The sequence below is a fragment of the Chelonoidis abingdonii genome, chromosome 3 (assembly GCF_003597395.2).
Source record: "Chelonoidis abingdonii isolate Lonesome George chromosome 3, CheloAbing_2.0, whole genome shotgun sequence".
Lineage (NCBI taxonomy): Eukaryota > Metazoa > Chordata > Testudines > Testudinidae > Chelonoidis > Chelonoidis abingdonii.
This window is the reverse complement of record NC_133771.1, coordinates 74440824-74465413: the sequence shown is the minus strand read 5'-3', so window position 1 is coordinate 74465413 and position 24590 is coordinate 74440824. Positions and strand designations below refer to the sequence as shown.

At 38.1% G+C, this 24590-nt stretch overlaps 1 protein-coding gene across 2 annotated transcripts in view; it reads left to right on the top strand.

Moving 5' to 3' along the window:
• Positions 1 to 22176, top strand: part of EPHA7 (EPH receptor A7) — a 191359-nt gene extending 169183 nt beyond the window's left edge. The window contains exons 10-17 of one of the 2 annotated variants that reach the window (XM_032765789.2): positions 54 to 167; positions 3072 to 3257; positions 3819 to 3880; positions 4860 to 5069; positions 6020 to 6169; positions 10739 to 10932; positions 16790 to 16945; positions 18218 to 22176. In XM_032765789.2, coding sequence (XP_032621680.1) covers positions 54 to 167; positions 3072 to 3257; positions 3819 to 3880; positions 4860 to 5069; positions 6020 to 6169; positions 10739 to 10932; positions 16790 to 16945; positions 18218 to 18332 — 1187 coding nt within the window. In that variant the 3' untranslated portion in view covers positions 18333 to 22176. Of the gene's footprint in view, positions 1 to 41; positions 168 to 3071; positions 3258 to 3818; positions 3881 to 4859; positions 5070 to 6019; positions 6170 to 10738; positions 10933 to 16789; positions 16946 to 18217 lie in introns of both variants that reach the window. The other variant, XM_032765788.2, reaches the window with a different exon arrangement.
• The last annotated feature ends 2414 nt before the right edge of the window (positions 22177 to 24590 follow it).

The window sequence follows — 24590 nt, the reverse complement described above, 5'->3', positions numbered from 1 at the left end:
GCTTTGCTTCATCACAGTCATGCTTTCTTACATCATTACAGTTAAATTTCCAGGCACCAAAACCTACATTGACCCTGAAACCTACGAGGACCCAAATAGAGCTGTCCATCAATTCGCCAAGGAGCTAGATGCCTCTTGTATTAAAATTGAGCGTGTGATTGGTGCAGGTAAGGCTGCTGTGGCTTCTGTATTCAACTGTTCCATTTAGCTGGAATCAAAACTCATACATCATAATGACAGGCAAATAATTATACCTCAAGTATAGAACTTTTTGCGTTTACCAGAGCGGATAGAGCAATGAAGCTGCACTTGCTTATGAAATGTAAAAAATAATTATAAAAAAATAAAAAGGCTTGTGTGGGATTAAAAGCTTGTATGCTTCTAATTCCAGATCCATTAAAAAAATTGCAAACAATATTATTACTTTTTTTAAAGTAATTTTTTTTACCTGTTGTTCATTGTCAGAGTAAAGAGGTTGGATGCTAGTGTAAATCCTGCTCACTTTACTCACATAAGTAGTTCCCTTGACTTCCATGCATTAAGAAAGCATGATACAGCCTGTAATGTATGGTCTAATGAGGCCTTTTTAATAGAACAGAATCCTCTTTTAAAACTTTTTGTTTTAACTGTTCTACCCTTTAAAAAATATATGTATTTTATTACTACAAAAAAGTTCTTGTTTTACCTCTCATGCTGGATTGTAATTGTACTGGCATTACATTGTTTTTCTTCCTCTTGAACTGTCTACCACCTACTTAAGCAGTGTGGTGTTCATACTCTAAAAAAGCAGTTTCATTTGTTTGCATTAATGAGATATGTGACATTTTTATTGCACTAGTCGATGTAGTGAAATTAAGTTTCCATGGGTAAGAAAAATATCAAATACTTTGGATTCCTGAAGGAAACATACCTTTGCCTTCCTGTTCTTTTTATCAAGTATTGTTAGAATACTTTATCAGTCACTCTACTGTGGTTTGTCAAGCACTGTATATTATGTGCAACATTGCTATTTTTAAAAAAAATCTACCAATATTAAGTTTTAGGCTATAGAAAAGAATGAAAGCACTTAGAATTAGCTAATGTTCCACTCTCAGAATCATGTTCCTGAGGTACTCTGCACATGAGGAATGTACCTTACTTTTAGGTGTAACTCAGCTGAAATTAATAGAACTTCTTATGTAGTAAGCTGCTACTCAGAATGAGTAAAGACATCAGAATCAAGTTCTTAGGCTTGGTCTACACTACTGCTTTCTTCGGTATAATTTACGTCACTCAGGGGTGTGAATAAGCTCTTTCCCCCGCCAAGCGACATAAGTTACACCGACTAAGCACCAGTATGGACACCACTATGTCAGTGGGAGGGCTTCTCCTGCCCCTCATGGATTTATGTGTAGTTGTGCCAACATAGCGGTTCTAGTGTGGACTAGCCCTAAGTAAGTGGCATTTAGCACGACACTAGAACAACAGTATCTCTTTCAGTACAGCATTACTTTTTATGCTGTTGGATTTAAATTCTAGATTGGCACAGTACAATCAGTAAATATGGTCTTTTCTGGTTTGCTAACCATTGTTTGAGATGAGAGACTACCACATCAATAGTTTCAAATAAAAGGCTCTTGTGCTCCTCCTTTGATTAGGCTGAAATGCTATTTGTCAAGTCACTTTGAGCGAAATCCTGAAAAACATCACATGTAAACGAGGTGGAATTTAAGACAGAAATCCAATTCTGCTGTCACTTACAACAGTGTAAATCCAGAATAACTGTTGGCATCCCTGGAGTTATCTGGATTTGCACACACATAAGCAAGAGCAGTTTGTTTTCAGTATGTAAAATGGAGCATGTAAATTAGAAGCAGGTGGTGCAGGTGTCATTTTTGCTGGGTTTAGCTATGGCCCAAATCAGCGGATGTGATTAGCTAGCAAGATTGAAAGGGAAGGTATACCTCTTACAGCAGGCTGACAGAGACACAAAGGAACTTCTCGACTACACAGCAAAGAATACTATAGAACGTCTGCTGGGGACAGTCAAAAAAGCAGCATAGAATTCTCAGTGTGCCTCAGTTATTATGGTAGGATAGAATACTGAGCCTGTCTTGGATGAGTGCTGTGTGAGTATGTGGTTGTTGATTTTCACAAGGGTTATGGGATTTTTCTTGCTAACTTTGTCATTGCCATCCTGCTGATGCCACCTGTTATATACAGGAGTTAGTGCCACTGTGCTGAGTCTTTGTTCTACACTATAGCCTTTTGTTTCTACCCAGTTCCCTGGTGACATGCTGAGCCAGTAGATGCTTGGCTGTGAGTATTACACACTGTGACATATATTCTGGGGCCGTCTATGGGCCTGGCCTTGAATGCCTATGCCAGATGACCAACTTTAGCAGTCATTATGATTGGACAAGCAGTGTTTGTAAAGGCATGTGGACTTTGTCGGCCCGTGCTGTTTTACTATGTGTGTGTGTGTTCCTGCTGTGCTGACTGGTAGAGCTGTTTGGAACAAGTATGCATTTTCATCATTTAATCAAACAGAGCATTTTGGTTTCTATGAAACTTTCATTAGAAAGGTTTTGATGTTGGGGCATGGGAGAGAGAATTTACCCATTTCATTGATTAAATCAATATCTTCCATTTCATAAACTTCAGTGTGATTATTCTATTTTTTGACAGTCCTTTACAGCCTGATTCTGACCTCATACCAGTATAAATTAGAAGTAACTTGAAAACGGGTGAGTTAAGAATCAGGCCAAAAAAAAGCAAAAAAATCCATCATCCTTTACAAAACCATTTTATTTTATTTTACATATTTCAAGAAAAAATTACTGATATTTTATAAAGACAAATATTGGGGGCGGAGGAAGAGACAGACATAAAATGTTTGCTGTTTAGGCCCGATTCCTCAAAGAACTTAAGCATATACCTAACTTTAAGCTCTTGAGTAGTTCAGTTAAAATCAGTATGACTATTCGTGGGATTAAAGTTAGGTAGGTACTTAAGTGCCATGTTGAATGAGGGTCCTAGAGAGGACATTATATAAATGACATGTCATTCATAGTCAATGTGCTTTATTTTAGGAGAGTTTGGTGAAGTGTGCAGTGGGCGTCTGAAACTTCCAGGCAAGCGAGATGTTTCAGTAGCGATCAAAACCCTGAAAGTTGGCTATACAGAAAAACAGAGGAGAGATTTCCTTTGTGAAGCAAGCATCATGGGACAATTTGACCATCCCAATGTTGTTCATTTAGAAGGGGTAGTTACCAGAGGTAAGTAGTGACTAGATGTATCAGTCAGATAATAAGCTAACTGGCAGTAATTGCTATAAGATGTCCGTGGTCAGAGATTCAAATTACAAATATACTGCATACTCTTAATGGATTTTCTCCTGAGGCGTAACTAACTAAAACAATACTCATTTTATGCTACAACCTGAGGAAAAAATTAAGATGCACACATGATTAAAAGATGTAGTACTTTGAAATACACTATTTTTCTAGGTTCAATTAGCCTCAAAGACCATGCCGGAAGATAAGGTTTCTTATGTCCTTTCATATTATCTGAAGTGTCATTTTCTCAAAGTCCTCGTCACACAGCAGGAGTCAGAAGAACACGCTGACATTTTGATTTGTACAGTTTAATTTTGCGAATCGTGACCATGCTCCATGCAGACATTTAAGGACTTAGAGCTCAGTAACAGTGCTAGGGGCTTCAAGAATGTTGGTCTCAACTATTCAGCCCTTTTATAGGAGCAATATGTGTTTTATCAGAAAAAGGCACTCAGTTCAGATTATGGGTTTTCAAACAAAATGTCCTTTCTTTTCCTTTAGGGAAACCAGTCATGATTGTAATAGAGTACATGGAGAATGGGGCCCTAGATGCATTTCTTAGGGTGAGTACCTAAGGGAAATATGTACAGTACTTCAAAATATATTATGTATGTTACCAATTTAGCATAATAAAACATTTTTGCAGTCTGAAATGTGAACATAACAAACACCAATAGATCTTTAAATTGTCCCAGCAAAATCAGATTAGAAATCAGAAGACCAGACGGGATCAAACTGATACGTTTCTTGGTATTTAAGTGATCCAATGTGGTACAAAAATCGTGGTTTTGATTCCCATCATAGATTGAAGTTAATACCAAGATACCTGAAGCCCTGTCGTGTGAACACATTTGTTTAGAGTAGCAATTTATTTTTTTTAGCATGGTCAAAGTCACTGCACAGGAATCTCTAAATGAAGTACAGCAGTACTTCAGAGAAGAACGAAGGGAAAAGAAAAACTACTTTATGACAATTTAGCATTTACTGAGTGAGTGCTCAAAACTGCCAAGCAATGTCTTCACCATTTTAACATTCCACATGTACAAACCATAAAATGTAGAATGACTTGCAAGATGGTAGAGAAAGCAGAAAGATGATGAAGTTTCCTTGATAAATTCTATGCTGTAAATAAATCTTCAGTATTTAGGATAAACAGAGGCTTTGATCCCAAAAGTGTAATACAGTGTATTTTTTATATATATTGATCATTGTAAAAGGTGACAAACATGGAGGCGAGTTACAAACAAGGCTATATAAAGTAGTTTAAAAAAAAAAAAAGAACCTGTCATGTCACAAGTTAATTAGGCTTTTATAACTTTTAACAGGTTCCATTCATTTTAAATGTTTAGCTATTCAGGCCTTTCTCATGTGTCCTGCTTTGTGGCTAAAAGAAATACAATTTTGTTTAAAGTGGATTGCTTTGCCCCGAGATGCATTGCTTTTGGGGTAATAAGTGACTAGAGTGAAGAAAGTATGCAAAGCTGATTTTCTTTTTCCCCCTCAAGTGCATTAACAAGTGTGTTGCTCCTGTCTTCCCTTCAGAAACATGATGGGCAATTTACAGTCATTCAGCTAGTGGGAATGTTGAGAGGAATTGCTGCCGGAATGAGATACTTGGCTGATATGGGATATGTACACAGGGACCTAGCAGCACGCAATATTCTTGTCAACAGCAACCTTGTTTGTAAAGTGTCAGACTTTGGCCTGTCCAGAGTTATAGAAGATGATCCAGAAGCTGTCTACACCACTACGGTAAGAAACCCAGCGGTTTGACAATATTTCTTAGGGGCTATGAGATCTTATTACAAACCGGGCAATAGCCTCTTGAAGATATGGTTGAGGGAAATACATTAATGGCCTGAGAGGAGCTAAGTAGTCCAAGGGAGTTACAAGTTGTCTTCAGAAACCTGGCTTTAAATAACTTTCGGTAAATGTGTAATAACATAATCTTCTAGTGGGGAGAATTCTTGGAAGTTTTTACTAGTTTTAGTGTCTCACTCATATCTTTATAATTTTCTGAATGAATGGATATGGAAGGTTGATTTATAAAACTGTTTATCTCCGTTTTGAGCTAAGTAAAAGCATTTACACAGAAATCCAGGGGTACTTCTTTTTCAGAGCTGAATTAATCTCACCTGAAAGCTAACTAATGTAAGGCATGACTGAAACTTTGCTGCTACTCCCACATAAGGAGTAACAATCCCTGCCATCCCCGGATCTTCCCTTATTCCTGGTTGGGATCACCTTGCCATAGCTGTTCATAGGACACAGCTTACTTCTCTACTCTCTTACCTAGCCAGCTCCACTTCCCATTCCTCCCTACCCTCACCCTGCTCATTTATGGTGTAGATAATAACTGCCTCATGGAGCTGATCCCTGATCCCTCACTGGAACAACAATCCAGAAAGAACACACAGGGGGCTAGAGTTGGCACTTACGCCACATTAAATCTAATGACAATCTGGCCCTACGTGATGAGACATGGATTGCGAAGGAGTCTTAGGAAATTTCAATGGGATTTGAACACCTAATTCCCTGAGACTCAGACCCACTTGAAACTCCTCTGAAAATTCCTACACTGATCAGCATTTCAGAATGGCATAATTTTGGTGTTAGGATTAATGGAAATAATTGTAAAAATGCCACTAAGAAAAACACTATGGAAATTTTATTTATAAACAAGTCTCTATTTTTTTAAATAGGGTGGGAAAATTCCAGTACGATGGACAGCTCCAGAAGCCATCCAATATCGTAAATTTACATCAGCAAGTGACGTATGGAGCTATGGAATAGTTATGTGGGAAGTAATGTCTTATGGAGAGCGGCCTTACTGGGACATGTCAAATCAAGATGTAAGCTATACATTTGCTATATTTGTATGATTGCATACACGTGTACATATAAATAAATGTTCCTATCAAATTTTTTTCTTTCAACACACACAGACATAACTTGTTTTAATGCATAATAATTTTTGTAAAAATATTTTAGGATTTTTGTATAGTGAAAAATTAAATAGATGATTACTTAGCCAACAACATTAAAACTATATCATCTTCTTTGACACAAGCATGGGTTTTAGGTTTATATCATGAGTCTGAAACAGGATTGGGGGTCCAGAAATGGTAAAACAGACAAGTACTTCTTATTTTATTGCATTAAGCTTAGCAAGAATGACATGTTTTAATTCAAACAAGAATTCTTAGTTTCTTGAACTCATAATTATGGTTAGTCAAGTGGAAAAAGTTGTCCAAAGTCCACTGCAACAGTTAATGACATACTCTAGCAATTTCACTATATTCTAACAATACTCTTGTTAGTATAAAACGTGACTTAAAGCAGCAGGTCATCAGCAATAGCACAGAATAGTATTAATCTTGAGTTTCTTACAAGGATATTTGTTCACACCGACTCTGTACATAAACATATGCCAGAATGATTCTCATTCCTAGTTGTTCATTTTGGGGGGTTTTTTTGATCGAATGCTCGACATCAGAGTTTAAAAAACAAAGAATATGAAAGTGTAAATGATGAGTCAGTTTGGCAGAATGCAAAGTTGTTAATACTTGACAGGTCTCAGTGTCAAAGATTTCATGGACTGTCAAAATATGGGCAAACAAGTCCTTGGGGCAAAGAAAAAGAAATATTTACATTCCCTAGATGCCCAGTAGAGTTTCATTTCTTTTGACACCTTCCTTCTGTACTCGAGTCGAACATAAAAGGGGTCTGACAGGAATATAAGATGCCTCAAAGGCAAAGCTTACCTATCTTTCAGGGAAGAGTAAAGAAAAACTGAAAAAAAAAATATGGTATCTTCTTGCTGAATTTTGGAATTGTTTTTAATTTATTTCCTTGTGTTGTAAACAGCTGAGGGAAGCATGTAAATTATTCTTGTTCATAAAAACACTAATCTCAAATCCTTACAATGACAAAAGAAATGAAATGAGAAGTTATATCCCAATTAGCATGTAGATTAAGGATTTATAAATTCCTAGTAAAATAATTTCAGACACTGATATGTATTGTGATATGCATTTGTGCCCTAAAACGAACACACAGTGTGCACATACACACCAACTAACCTGTGAGGCTAAATTTTATAACTGCCTCTAATTACCCACAATGAATTACAGTTACAACTAACTGCAGACACAAATGACAACACTTAAATGTGTCTTTACCAGATTTGCAGACACTGTCAGCAGTTTGTTCACTTAAACGCATCATTTGTGCCTACAATTGAGTGTGGATGCAGAATTACAGACCTATGTTTCCTTTAAAAATATGTCTCATTGAGTTTCCTGAGTTTGCGGGGGGGTGGGGTGGGGTTAGCCTTTACTATACTATTTTATCCTATACTAACAGTTTCAGTGCCTTTGGATAGATTTGTGCATAGCAACAGTCATGACCGTCTAAGCACATTCCTGTTCCCAGTGGATATATCCATACAGAGCTAAGAAGTACTAGATGAGCATTCAACCCAAGAGCAATCCTGCAATTGCACAGCAGGATGGCTCAGGGTGAGTGGCACAGAACCCTGCTCTCTGCTTTTCCGCAGGCACAGTGCCTGTGTGTTCCTAACCCTGACTGCCAAAACTAGCAAATAGTCACTAACTAGCTCAGCTACTGCTCATAACCCTTCTCTGGTACCCATTAGAGCTTTGGTGTGTGTTCCGTACAGGACTACTGGTCCCCATACGTATGTGGAAGGACGAGTTCACTACACTCCCTTTCCTCCATATTTGTGTTTCTCGAGGGGCAGGATATAGCCCTGCAAATGGATGTTTTTCCTTCACTTACTCAACTGTTTTCTGTTGTGGCATTTTAAAAAAGGAGTGTCCCTGGCAGTGATCTGTTACAACAAACAAAGCATCACAGTACCCAACTAACACAGCTCTGTCCCCAGAGCTGGTAGCTTCTTATCTGAAGCTAGGACTAGTCAAGTCCGCAGGCAGCCTGGGAAGTTGGGAAGCACAAAGGTGTCTCAAAGAAACAGTGGGACAAGCACAGAAATGGAGGAACAGAGAATTGAGGCAAATGTAAGTGATACAGATCTGTGCTACTAGCATGAATCCTTGCTGTATTCGATTAGCTATATTTGTTTCTATAAACTATAATCATATAGTTTATAGAAAAAAATCCATTCATTCATTCCTTTTTATTTACTGCTTGTTATCTAGTTTAGAACTGTTTCTTTTCCCCTTAGATATTAGTAATATTTTAAAGGCACCGAGGTTGCTAAAAATTTTAGCTATTAACTGTCAGTTTGGTTCTTTGAATCTTGAACACGCACAGACTACATTTTTAATCTTTTGGAAATCACCTTCTTCCTGCTCCCACCGTTCTGGCTATAGTCAAATCCATTATTTTTTGTTTCCCAATTTGATCCTTCAGACTTGTTTGCTCACACCAGATGTCAAAGAAACTGGTCCTGCTGCATCCCTAAGGCCTTTCTAAAAATAATGTCATTATCATAGTCACTTCCTATCTTCTGGGATCTCTCCAGAACACAGTGAGCATGTAAAAATACTTACTAATGTGCCTCTCATTTCATTTGCCACTTCCTCTAAAGCTCTTGAATGTATGTTGTCCTTCCTAGGAACCTTGTCAGTTTTAAATCCCTTTACCCTTTTAATGGCTGTAGGGGTATTGTCTGGATACATTTTTATTATTCACTGATTGTCTCTACAAGCCTGACCTAAAACTGATACTTTTATAACGAGAGATACAAAAGAAGATTTTGACGTGTATTTTTATTCTGTCTGTAATTCCTATATTCCTTCTTTAGCATATCAGAATAGTGCTTATTTTTTTCATTTTGAATCATTTGTTGCTTTTAAATGTAAGAATTTTCCCCTTACATCTTACTAATGGATCTTATCTTTTACTCTTTTCCCTGTGTGTATACTGTACAGCTCTTTCCATTATTTGTCCCCTCACTCTCCTGTTATCTGAATGGCACTTGTGCTATCTCTTGAGTGTTCTTCATCACTGTCTATCTTAGGTATTTATATGGCCCTCATTACTGAAGGGGCTGAGAACTTGAAGTTTTGAATGTATTTATTCTCACAACACCCTTGTGAGGTATGGAAGCGCTACTCTTTATTTTACATATAGAGTACACAGGCACACAGATGCTGGGTGACTTGCCCAATGTCAGAAAAGAAGTCTGTGGCAGAGCAGGATATTGAACACATCTCTGATGAGAGCCATTTCCAGTAGACCATGTTTCTGGGGACTTCACTTCCCCTCTGTAAAAGATTCTGATACAACCATTGATTCCAACCAACTTTCTGAAGTTCATTCTGTATTTTCTGCAGTTGCCTTTAGTTTGCAGTCCAGTGCTCTTGCACTTTCTCACACATCCTATGGAGTATTTTATAGATGAAGTTATTGTGTTGACTAAACCCTGGATATTCACCAACTTTTATTTATTACGGCAGATTCATTTCATAGGGCTAAGCCCAGACCTGACTTGGTTTCTCTTCAAACTGAGAGGAAACAGTCCTGTGTACTCCCCTTCAAGAATCAGCACCCTTCCTTAGCAATTCTAATACAGTTATGCCAGTCAATGTCACTGTATTTGAAATCTCCCATGAACAGTGTTTTAGCCCTTTTTTACAAGCCTTTCTTATCTGCATTGCTTCCTGACATGCTTTCTTATCCTGCCCGCAAGGTGCATAGCAGTTTCCTGTGATTTTTCTTTAATCATTTCTATCTTTCTCTTAAATCCAAATGGACTTGACTGAGGTAGTCAAATTGTGGGTGTAATTCTTGCCTCAGACATTATGTTCACCCTCATATCACCATGTGCCACCTTCTCATATTAAGTCTGACCTTGCTTTAGATGTTACATTAAGATATCACTCAGCCAGGCCTCACTCTCCCATTTCACATTGTATTCAGATTGCTTGTTTGCCTCTAATAACGCAGATTGGCATAAAATGCAAATTTTTCTTCCTAATAATTCTTATCTACTAAACATTTCCTTATATTTTTTTAAAGTCTTTGGCTTTGGGGATTTTGTGGGTAAATGCACAGACTCATACCCATTTACAAATCAGTCTTCAACTGCATCCTCTCTCTCAAAGGCCTTTGGGCAAAAAATATTGCTTTCTAGAATATCTCCATCTATCTATTTATCTATTGCACCCTAGGTGAAGTTAATTGTTGCTCCCTGCTGCTGATTTGACTAGGTTATATAACCCTGTTCTGCACACCCTAGAGTAATATGTTTAATAATCATGGAAGATAAAAATCAAGGGTATTATATGAAAACAAAAATGCTTGTGTCAAAACAACAGACTCTGCTTTCATAATGCTTTGACTGCTTAAATTAGTTGCTTGATTTTTTCCCAGTTATTAAAATTCATTCTCTAAATATTTCTGCCTTGATGACATCCTCTTGTTCTGGCCATTAGGTTATAAAAGCAATTGAAGAAGGCTATCGTTTGCCAGCACCCATGGATTGCCCAGCAGGCCTTCATCAGCTCATGCTGGACTGTTGGCAAAAGGAACGTGGTGAAAGGCCAAAGTTTGAGCAGATAGTTGGTATTTTGGACAAAATGATTCGGAACCCAAACAGTTTGAAAACCCCTCTTGGAACCTGCAGCAGGTAAGAAAACTGCCAGTGAGGGTTTATAATTCTCTGAATATATATTGACTCTGAATGTGCTCTGATTAGCTGCTGGATCCAGCTCCATCCAGCTGCTCATCTTGCTACTCTCCTTTCTTCCTTCTCTTTTTGTTCCTTTTCTCCCCATTTCTGCCCTAAATGCCATTCAATAAAAATAAAAACCACCCAAAAATGACTTAACTAAAACAAAAATACGAAATAAAAGAAAAAAATCTTGCCACTAACTTTCGTCCTGTTGGCAAACCATCACTCTGTTCACTCTTCTTGTACGTTCTATCTCATTTCCGCCTCTCTTTCCCCCCTTCCCCCTTTTGTATGTTTTGTCTATTGTGACTATAAATTCCTCAGGGCAGGGACCATCATTGTCTCTGTGGTTGCGTAATGGGGTCCTGGCCTCTATGCACTGCTGCCATAAAAATAATAGTAGTAATAGAGTTAAGCTTGTAAGAATTTGATTTTAATCAATAAACTTCAATTTCATTTATTGGAGGGGTAGCTGTGCTAGTCTGGATCTGTAAAGTAGCAAAGAGTCCTGTGGCACCTTATAGACTAACAGACGTATTGGAGCGTGAGCTTTCGTGGGTGAATACCCACTTCATCAGATGCATGTAGTGGAAATTTCCAGGGGCAGGTATATATATGCAAGCAAGAAGCAGGCTAGAGATAATGAGGTTAGTTCAATCAGGGAGGATGAGGCAGTTGAGGTGTGAAAACCAAGGGAGGAGAAATTGCTTTTGTAGTTGGCAAGCCATTCATAGTTTCTCCTCCCTTGGTGTTCACACCTGAACTGCTAGAAGAGGGCCTCATCCTCCCTGATTGAACTAACCTCGTTATCTGTAGCCTGCTTCTTGCTTGCATATATATACATCTGCCCCTGGAAATTTCCACTACATGCATCCGACGAAGTGGGTATTCACCCGCAAAAGCTCATGCTCCAATATGTCTGTTAGTCTATAAGGTGCCACAGGACTCTTCGCTGCTTTCAATTTCACTTTGCTCACACGCAAATCGATGACAATATATTTCCATCAGTAATAATCAACGTTTACAAATGCAAAGTGAGAAAAAGGCAGCTTGAGAACTTAATTAGGATTTGATTTAAGGATAGTTATTTTGACACGTCATGTTGACAATTTTTGTTTCAGTGGTTAAAAAGCTTTAACTTTTTCAATCTCAGTGTCAGCTGTCATTAAATAATTATTGTCTGATCCTGCCATTGTCTGAGCCCCGCCCCCAAATTTCCCAGAACTGTGAAAATGTAATCAATAAAAGTAAAAAAAAATCTTAAAAATAAACATTGATGTTTTCTGTTAAAATTATAAAAAAGAATCAAATTCTGCCGAGCTTAAATACAGTGTCTATTTAGATACCCTTTTTATACTGTGCTACAGAGTGAACTCTCCCTTTTACATTCATGACTCTATTTTTAATTCCATTCAGCCATTTCATCTTATTTAATTTCTTGGTCTGACTTCAATGTTTTCTTCTTATAACCTGCTCCCATGAGTTACTCAGTCACAGTTATTCTGCGTCAGGAGACTTGTGTTCAGTTCCCAGCTCTGGCACTGACCTCATGTGTGACCTCAGGAAAGTCACTGCATCTTTCTCTCTTTATGTTTCCCTCCATCCTTTGTCTGTTTTATCTATCTGAATCACAAGCAATTTGGGGCAGGGATTCTGTCTTTTATGATGTGCTTGTACAGTGCCCAGGACAACAGGGCCCTGATCTTGTTTAGTGCTACTATAATACACATAATTATGGCTGTTGATTATTCAGTTAATTCACACAATTAACTCAAAAAATTAATATTGATTTAAAAAATTAATCACAATTAATTGCAGTTTAATCGCACTGTTAAACAATAGACTGCCAATTGAAATGTATTAAATATTCTGGGTGTTTTTCTACATTTTCAAATGTATATAGTATTCTATGTTGTAATTTAAATCAAAGTGTATATTATTTTTATTACAAATATTTGCACTGTAAAAATGAAATCATTTTGGGCATTGACACTCTCACTAAAGGACTGTCTGGATATGTGGACTCTCTCTACTCAGACCCTGTGCCACCAGCACTCCCAGCTATCTGCATGACACCAGTGATTTCCTGAGGAAACTACAATGCATTGGTGACCTTCCAGAAAACACCATCCTAGCCACCATGGATGTAGAGGCTCTCTACACAAACATCCCACACACAGATGGAATACAAGCGTCAGGAACTGTATCTCTTGATGCCAACAGCAAACTAGGTTGCTGAGCCTCTGTGCTTTATCTTCCAACCAAACTATTTCAAAATTGGATGACAAATATATCTCCCAGATCAGTGGAACTGCTGTGGGGCACTCCAGTGGCCCCACCGAAACAGACGCAATATTTTTATGGCAGACCTGGAAACAACCTTCACTCAGCTCTCGTCCACTCACGCCCCTTCCTCTATCCTACGCTACATTGATGAATCCCTTCATCATCTGGACCCACTGGGAAGGATAACTCTGGAAAAATTCCACCGCACGATTCAACATGCTTCACCCACCTATCAACCCTCAGCCTGGACCAATCTAACACGCAGAGGTCCACTTTCTAGACACATGGTGCAAATAAGTGATGGTCCATTACACCACCCCTATACCGAAAACCTACGGACCGCTTGCCTACCTTCATGCCTCCAGCTTTCCATCCCGGGCACGACCACACGAATCCATTGATCTACAGCCAAAGACACTGAAGGCACTCGGAGTGCTCTTAACTTGACAGGAGAAACAACACCTACAAAATCCTCCACCAAGCATTCCAAAACTACAATGACACTCAACAAGGGAAAATAGAAAACAGGACTCAGCAGAAGCCAGATCGTGTACAAAGCTCCACTGCAGACAACCAAAAAGAAACCAACTTGGGACTCCCATGGCCATCACATACAGTCCGCCAGCTAAAAACCCCCTTCAAGCATCATCACTGATTTCAACCCATCCTGGACAGTGATCCTACACTTTCACAGACTTGGTGCAGAGCCAGTTCTCGCCACAGAAACCGCCACCTGAAAGCATATTCTTCACAGGTACACTGACCACGCCCATAGTAACTTAGCTCAGTACCAATCCATGCAACAAAACCCGAGCCAACTCTGCCCACATATCGACATCGCGACACCCATTCAGCAGGACCTAACCAGATTCAGCCCACACCATGCACCGGTTCTTCACCTGCACATCCACCAATGTAATGATATGCCACATGGCCAGCAACTGCCCTCTGCTATGTAATTCCAAACTGACAAGTCTCTATGTGAAAAGGCATAAATGGACACAAACTCACGACATATTAGGAATGGCAATATACAAAAACCTATAGGAGAACACTTCAACCTCCCTGGCCACACTATAGCAGATCTTAAGGTGGCCATCCTGCAGCAAAAAAACTTCAGGACCAGACTTCAAAGAGAGACTGCTGAGCTTCAGTTCATCTGCAAATTTTTGACATCATCAGCTCAGGATTAAACAAAGACTGTGAATGGCTTGCCAACTACAAAACCAGTTTCTCCTCCCTTGGTTTTCACACCCCAACTGCGAGAACAGGGCCTCATCCTCCCTGATTGAACTAACCTCGTTATCTCTAGCTTGCTTGCATATATATACATCTGCTCCTGGAAATTTCCACTACATGCATCCGACGAAGTGGGTATTCACTCACGAAAGCTCATGCTCCAAATCATCTGTTAGTCTATAAGGTGCCACAGGATTCTTTGCTGCTTTTACATATATTTCATGTTATAGCTAGTTCTGGGGGAATTCTGCACCAAAAAAACCTAAAAATTCTGCAGCAGAAAATTAAAAATTCTGTGCAAGATATTATAGAATTCTGCATACTTTGTCAAAATAACAATATAATCACTGTGATTTCAATTATTTTGGTAATTTATTTAAACTACTATAAAATGGATGGAGAATTGAGGTGGGGAGCATTGGAGAAAATTCCCAATACGCTTGCCTAACAGTAATGTAACTAGGTTTAACCCTTTATTTCTAGTTATTAGTCAACAAATATATGCAGCCACATGCTCGGTGTTACAACATAGCCAACTGAAGACCAAGTGAGGGCTGAGGAATCAAACTCACAATTTAGTCCAAAAATTTAGACCAGTTCTGATCACTAAAGCATCATAAGCATTTGTAAGGCCATACGGTCCTTTACAATAGTTTGGCAATGTAAAGGAGCTTTAAAACTTTTACACCTTTTTACTCCTGGGGGAATTCACAAAGAGAATGGGAACAATTCACTAAGCAAGCAAGCTGCTATATTCTGCCCTGCCTGAGGGGACAATGCCTGTCCCACGCCTGCCTCCTCAGAAACACCCCAAAGCCCTGCCGCTCCAAAGCAAGTGTGCTACAATAGCGAGCGAGAGGGACAGAGTCTTTCTCTCTCACACACGACTGTGGTGATTTACGTCTCTATTGGCTGCTCCAGTGCCTGATCCAACCTGCCTCCGCTGCCAGAAAAGGGTGTGTGACCACTGTAGCGGCTTCTCTGTGCTTCCCTGTCAGAAGTCATTTTTCTGGGGAGAAGCAAAGAAATCTGCTGGAGGGGGGAAGCATGAATTCTGTGCACACGCAGTCATGCAGAATTCCCCCGGGAATAAAAATTTTAAGAACACTCACTGCAGATTTGACAAAATGCAAAGAAGGTACCAATGTGAGATTTCTAAGGATAATACAGCACTCAACTCAAGGTTTAAGAATCTGAAGTGCCTTTCAAAATCTGAGAGGGCTGAGGTGTGGAGCGTGCTTTCAGAAGTCTTAAAAGAGTAACACTGATGCAAAAACTACTGAACCCAAACCACCAAAAAAGAAAATCAACCTTCTGCTGGTGGCATCTGACTCAGGTAATGAAAATGAACATGCATCAGTCTGCGCTGCTATGGATTGTTATCGAGAAGAACCCGTCATCAGCATGGATGCATGTCCCCTGGAATGGTGGTTGAAGCATGAAGGGACATATGAATCTTTAGTGCTTCTGGCATGTAAATATCTTGCAACGCTGGCTACAACAGTGCCATGAGAACACCTATTCTCACTTTCATGTGACATTTTAAACAAGAAGTGGGCAGCATTATCTCCTGCAAATGTAAACAAGCTTGTTTGTCTGAACGATTGGCTGAACAAGAAGTAGGACTGAGTGGACTTGCAGGCTCTGAAGTTTTACATTGTTTTATTTTTGAATGTGGTTTTTTTGTATATAATTCTACATTTGTATGTTCAACTTTCATGATAAAGAGATTGCATTACAGTACTTGTATTAGGTAAATTGAAAAATATTATTTCTTTTATTTTTATAGTCCAAATACTTGTAATCAAAAACAAATATAAAGTGAGCACTGTATGCTGTGTATTCTGTTATAATTGAAATCAATATATTTGAAAATGTAGAAAACATCCAAAAATATTTAAATAAATGGTATTCTCTTATTGTTTAACAGTGTGATTAACTGCGATTAATTTTGTTAATCACTTGACAGCCCTACAGATAATAAAAAATAATGTTGATTTCCAGTTGATAGCAATAGCCCAGCAGGTTGATTTCACTCGTAATGAACTTTTGTCATGCATTACAATATGCTAAGGAGAATGTTACCAGAAGCTGCAAAATACTCTTACGTATGTGATTGATAGCCATGGCAAAGCAATTAACAGAACAGGTGAAACTGAATATTTGACCCTATTATTTTCTATTCTTTAGGAATTTTTAATACTCCCACCGTCTCTGACTCTGCCAAATACTCCCTTATGTTTAATTATTTTAGGAAACAATTTATGTTACTATTTCTTCTGCCTAGACCAATCAGCCCACTTCTGGACCAGAACACTCCTGATTTCACCACGTTCTGCTCTGTAGGAGAATGGTTACAAGCTATTAAGATGGAAAGATATAAGGATAACTTCACAGCAGCAGGCTACAACTCTCTTGAATCAGTAGCCAGGATGACTATTGAGTAAGTTAACACTGAGCATGTATGACCTACATTTAGCAACCTTCTAAGTAAAAGCCAAATAATATTAAGCTGCAAAGTACTAGACCCAGTACAAACTCAGTTCATAGGGTGAGATTCTGTTCTTCACTGAGGTTTACTCAGCGCAGGAGAGTGAGTCCAGGGAGCAGTTCATGGCTTCTTGATTCTCTGCCCTGCACAGTTAGCGTAGTTTAGAGCAGCCCAGCAGCATCTCTAACCTATTCCAGTTGGTAACAGTCATTTTAGGACTGTCTGCCAACTGAAAATTGGTGGAGGACATCAGTGGAACAAAAACAACCTCCTTCTCCTCCCTGGCATGTCTTTATGCTAGGGCTCAGGAGGCAGGAGGCTTAGAAGCTGCCCATGCCAACTGAGAGCTCCCCCTAAAGGGGAATTCTTAGCTGCCCAGTTATGGCCAGTGTTTGAATTTTTGGGCCACCCGAGCAGTACAGATGTGCCAGATTCTCAGAGACACTGTAGCCCATTTTTTAATTTATATGAAAATCACCACCCCCACCCCCAGATCACTCCCTGCTAGCGAGCAGATCTCAAGGAATGGAAGATATTGAGATTCCCCTTGTAGAATGTCCTTCAGATTTTTGCATGCTGGGAGAAAGGGGTTTGCATTCCTGCAACGGAAGCAGGTGGTTAGCATGAGGCACAATGATTTGCTGGAGGTCGAGTGTGCCTCCATATTGGCTCTGCTATCTCTTATAGGTCTTCTTGGCTTCCAGGAAGCAGAACCCCAGGCCCTGCCCATTCCACTCTCTTCCCAGAGAGGCTTTGCAGGTCAGAACGTAGTGAGGATGGTGTTATGGAGGCAGCTGCAACCCTACCTTCCACCTACCATATGGCAGCGATAGATCCGTATGCAGAAGGTTCCTACATGCATGTCTCTAAAGGGCACAGTGTAGTGACAGTAATCTTCCCCTTATACAGTGACTTCATCCTGAAAGCATCCCAGTAGGAATGTTTTCCTACACTAAGTTTTCTTCATAGGCACAGTTACACGTGATAAGTGATGCAAAATAATTTCGTCTCACTCCCAAAACTAGAGAAACATGTACATTGCTGATGAAAAGATTGAGTAGGGTTTTAAGCACGATTCACAGTATTGGTATGAGGCTCCAGTATAGCTTTGGTATATTCAAACATGGGTGCCCAGAGTACTAGTCAGTTTTAAGTGACTGCGTTGTCCCATATAAGTGCACTGTACATTGAATAATTAATACTGTACACATTTATCTTTCCCAGTGATGTGATGAGTTTAGGAATCACGTTGGTTGGTCATCAAAAGAAAATTATGAGCAGCATTCAGACTATGAGAGCACAAATGCTACATTTACACGGCACTGGCATCCAAGTGTGATAGACATTTCTCCCTTATGAGGGAGGTGACAGACTGAGAGAACAACACTGGCCTTCAGTATACATGAAGTGCTGCTAGAAGACACTTGATCTCCTGGGTCCTTCCTGCAGTGAAGAGAAGATCTACAAGAAGCACCTACAGACTTGAACTCCTAAGTGCCACCAGAGGTTACTAAAAGGGAATTGGGATCCACCACTGATGGCAAGGAAAACAGCAGTGACAATAAACAAAGTACTACCTGAAACACATACAAACACCTTGAGCTCTCTAACCTCCTTTTTATCTAATAGACTTTTTAAAATGTACATAAAGAATTTAAAAAAGAATATATTTGTCAGATAAAATCATGATATTGTTAAATTCAGCAAAATATTTTCCTTAAATTTTGATTTAAGAATCTTTTTTTAATCATTTGTGTTTATTCTTCATAAAGACCTTCTTTTAGTATGATGTTTATATCTCTGGACCTTTCTAGGGCTAATTCTATGACACATTACTACATTGGGTACCTCTGAAAGGTTACTAGAAGTTTTAGAAATGTAAGAAGCATGACTGAGCAACATATATCCATCCAAACATTGATATCCGTTTTTGTGCCATTTTATTCTGTTAAATCAACAGTGTATTGACATGGTTTGCTAACTGGCAGGGAGTCAAGAAAATGCAAGTTGCTAAGAGCGCTGATATTTTTTAAAGAATTTTTTAAAGTTAAACATATATTATCTTTTAAAGAAAAAAAGGAAAAAAAAGCAATAATGACCCCTAAGTAGTCCTAGGCACTTTTAACAAATTGTTTGCAAGATTATTTTAATGGACTAGATTTAACGTGAGATTTTCTAAGGAGTAGATCCATAACTATAAACCTACTGAGGTATTTTATGGAGTGGATGATAATAAGAGTGCCTCAGAAATCAGGTGCAGTTCTCCAGTATTACCTAACTATTTTAATCTGAGCACATCACATTTTTTTTCAATGCTCTGCATTAGCAAATCTGAGAGAAATGGCTGGCATATATTTTATATGCATTTCAGTTGAGTGCAGTCCAGCTGTGAGAATGAGGATTTACCTTTTATATTAGAACTGTAGAGCAGGAGGCAAGGGGCAGTTCAGAATTTTCACAGTTTTTACTAGCTTTTATTGCTCTCAACACAAACACCGTACACACACACACTCATTTGGGAACTCGAGCGCAAAAGTACTTCCTCAGTTAAAAACTTTTATGCTATTTTTACTTATATATGTACCTTATTTTACTAAAACATTAAACTACCATAAGCAATAAGGAAGTGTGGCTACAGATATTGCAGGAATGTATACACATCAGAGAGAGATGCTTTCAGAAATTATGAAAATCGTGAACTACCCCTTCAGTGAAATGCTGAACTTCCAAAGAGAATTGGGCTGCTTCTGTTGATTTTGATAGAGAACGATCCCAGGGATCAGTCATAATTGGTCTTGTTTGATAATGTGGGCATCCACAAAAAAAAACTGTAAATGTTCCTTTGTAAAACTTGTAAATTTAATTTATACTGTCTTGTTTTGTACACACATTTCTGTGTAGTGAGCTCTGAATACATTGAAAATGCACTATATTTTTCTATTTTACTTGCAGAGCATCACAAAAGAACATGTATTTTCAGTGCTACATAATGTGTTTTCCCACATTTAGGACCAAAGACAGCTACAGAAAACTCAAATGGATCATTCCTCTCTCTCCCCACCCTCTTTTTTTATTCCTGTACAACGTTACATTTTCCATTTTATTTATTTGTTTGGTTAGAAAAATCAGTTTGATTATACCAATTTTTTTCTCCCTCTGCCTTTGTTGAAGAAAATCTGTAAAAAGCTTTTAATTAGCATAATCCCGTTACATAGACACTTCCATTTGTAATCTTTGTAATAGACTGTAAATATATTTTTGGAACTATAACACAACGTTCACAAGGATTATTTTTCAGCATCCATATATGATCGTTTATGCAATTCACACCACTGTGCAGTCATGTGGAGAAGCATACTTTATGGTCTGGTTTGGCCATAAGAAAGAATGGTGAAGATTCTTATTTCCTATTAGATTATCAACTCAGAAGAAATGGATTTATTTGCATACACACAAGTCAGCAAGCTTTTTTTACTGTTAATAATTTTCTAAAAAAAATAATAATACTAGAAGACAAAATGCACTGCAAGTCCAATTTTCACACTAATGCACCTAAACCATCAGGCACTTAAGTTAGCAATTGGGAATCTAACTGTAGGCAGCCAGTTTTGAAAATTTTGACACTAAATCTACATTAAGGAACCTAGGCTGGACTTTTCAAAGGGGCCTAATGTACTCAGCTGTCCACGTCCCATCATATTGCAATGGAATTTGGGTGCCTAACTCCACTACGGCCTTTTGAAAGCCCCATTTCTGAATATACACATCTCATGGGAGATGTGGACAACCCCATTTTAAATGGAAAATGAGTCAAACACCTGTATGCGACTGTGTTCATCAGGCACATCATATCTGAGTGTCCCCTTTGTTCTTTCACCAAGGGCCTGAAGGACATTCTCCAGCTCACCGCTGCGGCAATGCGCTGGCGATCAAATCTAGATACAAATTTGTAATAATTGCTACCTAGCCAAGCCATATGAAAGAAGAAGTTCTAAATAAGTGGTCTGACTTTCAAAAGTGTTGAGCCTCCTCCAGCATTCAATCCTTGACTCAGCAAAATATAATCACGTGGTTCACTTTATAGACCCTTAATGGGCCTTGGGCACATGCTTAACCTTAAGCACATATTTAAGTACTTTGCTGGATAAGGGTTAACTTAACATGATTAAATGCCTTGCTATATTGGGGCCTCATAGTTTAGAAGCTGTAGGATGATCAATTATTTTCCATATCAAACCACTTACTTAAGTACCTAACTACGGATTTAAGAGTTGAACTTCAAGCTCCCACTTTTGAAAATTTTGGGCTTTAGGGGCTCGCTCATGCAAGGTGCAATGCTACTCCTTTTTAGTAAGAGTTGAGGGCTGCTCTGCACCTTTAGGAGTTGCTGGCAGCATGGAGCCATCAATGCAGGTTTGAAATATTAACGTTAGGCAATGAAATTTTAAAATGAGGCTCATAACATTGCTTATGGCTACCTTATCTTTCCCCTTTACAGTCATAGCCAAGCCATCTGCTTTGAATAGATGATATAACATTGATTGTTCATCTATATATCTTGACAGCCTTAAAGTTGCTGCATATTTGTATGCCTTTGGAACGAGAAGGACAGACCTTCAAAGTACAATCAATATTCAAATACTTAGTCTATCTGTCTAGAACATTAGGAGTAAATGTATGCATATCTAATTTTTAACTGGCAAAGCATCAACATAATGTTGCTTTAAATTCTCTATGGAACAAGGTAAGGAGAACAATGGCAGAAAAAGGTTGAAATCATCTATTGAGACTCAAGCATTTGGAGAGGAATAGAAGAAAAAGTGGAAATTAAAAAAGGATTCTGATTGGTTAGATAATGAAACAAATCACTTGGGTCAAATTAGAGCCTTGTAGCCCATCCAACTATATTGAAGTCACTGAAGTACAGGGCGTAAATCAGATTAAAATTTCTCCTTGTGTGTGCTTGACTACTGGAAAGTTATTTCTTCCTCATGAACCAAATTTTGGTTTTATAACTAATATCTTCCAGATTGTATCAAAACACACTTGTCACTGGAGAATCGTTTTCCTTCCAACAATGTGCAATGGCTCATCTATCTGCAACTTTTAAATAAGATATTAATTCTTTATTTCTCTAATTTTGTTGCTGTTTCAGTGAAAGACCCAACTGGCCCACTGGTAAATTGCAGTTCTATAACATCTGAAATAAATGGAAATGTTCATTTACATACAACTTCACTCAAAAGGTTATGTGGTAATTTATGATAGTTATTATTTGGATAAAATCATCTTTAACTGAAACTCTGACACGGCCATGTTAAAAAACTCCAGGAAGGAAAAAATGCTTTTATGTATCTAAAAATTGAATGCTGTTCTTAGTATCTCAATAATTCAGCTCTCTTTGTATTCTCCATTTTAAAATTAGTTTTTGATATGTTTAAACAGAAGTCATTTGGCATCCACTGAGTTAGTTTAGAGAAATTATTTAAATTACATTTGCTTTTCTCCACTAAAAATTCACAGAAAATAGTTTCCCAGTGTTTGGAATGTTACAAAAACTATTACTTTAATGTAGGGAGTGAGTTTTACTTTACAATTGTCAGGTAAGAATTGAAATGAAGCAGAATTTGTCCTTAACTTCCAAAAGGATTGATGTATAGCAATATAACAGCAGTATAACAAATTATATTACTAATTTAGGGTAGATTTATGTAATTTATTCATAGCCCATAATTAGAAGTGATGCAGAAGTACATTGGCCCAGGGCAAGTTTCAGCAAGCATTCTACCACTAGGAAACAGAATGGATCAGATCATTGGCAGTAGGCATGGAGTATGATGCTACTGAACCAAAATAAGAGAGTGTCCTTTTTTCACTTCACTTTTTTTAAAAAAAAAAAATAGTTAAAAAGTTAGAGATTAAAACCTAAATTTTTTTAAAGCCAACCATACCAATTCTGGAGTTTAAAATGATACAATTATTTTCACAAATGTTTGTGGTTTTTCTATTTCAAAATTATTTATTTAAATAGAGCATATATGGAGGGTAGGGGAAGAGAACAGTTCTGTAGTCCAGGTTAAAAATCCCGGTATAAGAAATGTGTGATACAAATTCTTGCCTACAATAACTCTGACACCTGAGCTGAGGCTGCAGTAATACCAGCTCACGTTTCAAGTGATTGGTTCTGGAAAGTTATTGTTTTTATCTAATTTGGTAGCCACCTGAAGATGGTAGATTCTGGATTTAGGAGACAACTCAAAATGTCTAAGCTTTGAGGTAGCACACAGGACCAGAAGGGAACTCCTGGGTCATCAAGTCCAGTCCCTTGCTATCCCAGGGAACCTTGTCATAAATCCCGTATATACATTTTTCAAGCAAAAACTAGTTAGATTGTTTGCCCCCACAGCTATTGGAAGACTGTTCCAAAATCTAACTTCTCTGATCATTAGAAACCTTCTTTTAATTTTCAACCTAAATTTGTTTGTGGCCACATTTTACCTGTTCTTGTGCCAACATTGTACTTTATCTTAAATAGCACTCCTCCCTTCTTGCTATTTACCCCTGTGATGTACTTATACTGAGCAGTCATATTCCTTCTCAGCCATCATTTTACTAGGCTAAACAAGCCAAGCTCTTTTAGAATCATTTTAGTTCCCATAAAACGCAAACTCTGGGCAGCAGCATGTTTTTCCCCATTAGTCCCCTAAGAATCAGAAGTCTGGCCAACAATTACTTTCAAGCAAAAATCTGTATTGCTTGCATAGTGCAGCCTTCCATCTACTTAGGAATATGCAGTCTTAAATTAAATTTCCCTTGAAAAACAGTGGTTTAAAGGGAGGGGGAGGGGAATAAGAGGTTTATGAAAAAATATGACCAAAAAGAGACCATAAATGTCATGAAACCCAAAATATTCTTGGGTTCTCCTGTCCTTACTGGTATTGCACTCTATGTAGTGCTTTGCAGAACATGCATAATTACTGATGGGGAGGGATAGCTCAGAGGTTTGAGCATTAGCCTGCTAAACCCAGGGTTGTAAATTCAATCCTTGAGGGGGCCACTTAGGGATCTGGGGCAAAATCAGTACTTGGTCCTGCTAGTGAAGGCAGGGGGCTGGACTCAATAACCTTTCAAGGTCCCTTTCAGTTACAGGAGATCTCCATCAATTAAAAAAAAATACTGAAGCATATTACATTACCAGATTAAAAGAAATAAAAATGCATTGTATCCTAGAGCTGAAGGGAAGCAGAAAGCAAATTAGATAGATTTGTTTTAAAGAATACATTTAAAATGTGTTAGGTTGGGTGGCTTACACATGTTAAAGCAGTGATTCTCAACCACAGAGTACATATTTGCCCAGTTTTACAATAGAGTACGTAAAAAGCATTAGTGAAGTCAGTACAAATTAAAATTCCATACAGACAATGACTTGTTTATACTGATCTATATACTATACACTGCAGTGTAAGTACAATATTTATATTCCAATTAATTTATTTTATAATTATATGATAAAAAGAGAAAATAAGCAATTTTTCAGTAACAATGTATTGTGTCACTTTTGTATTTTTATGTCTGATTTTTGCAAGCAAGTAGTTTT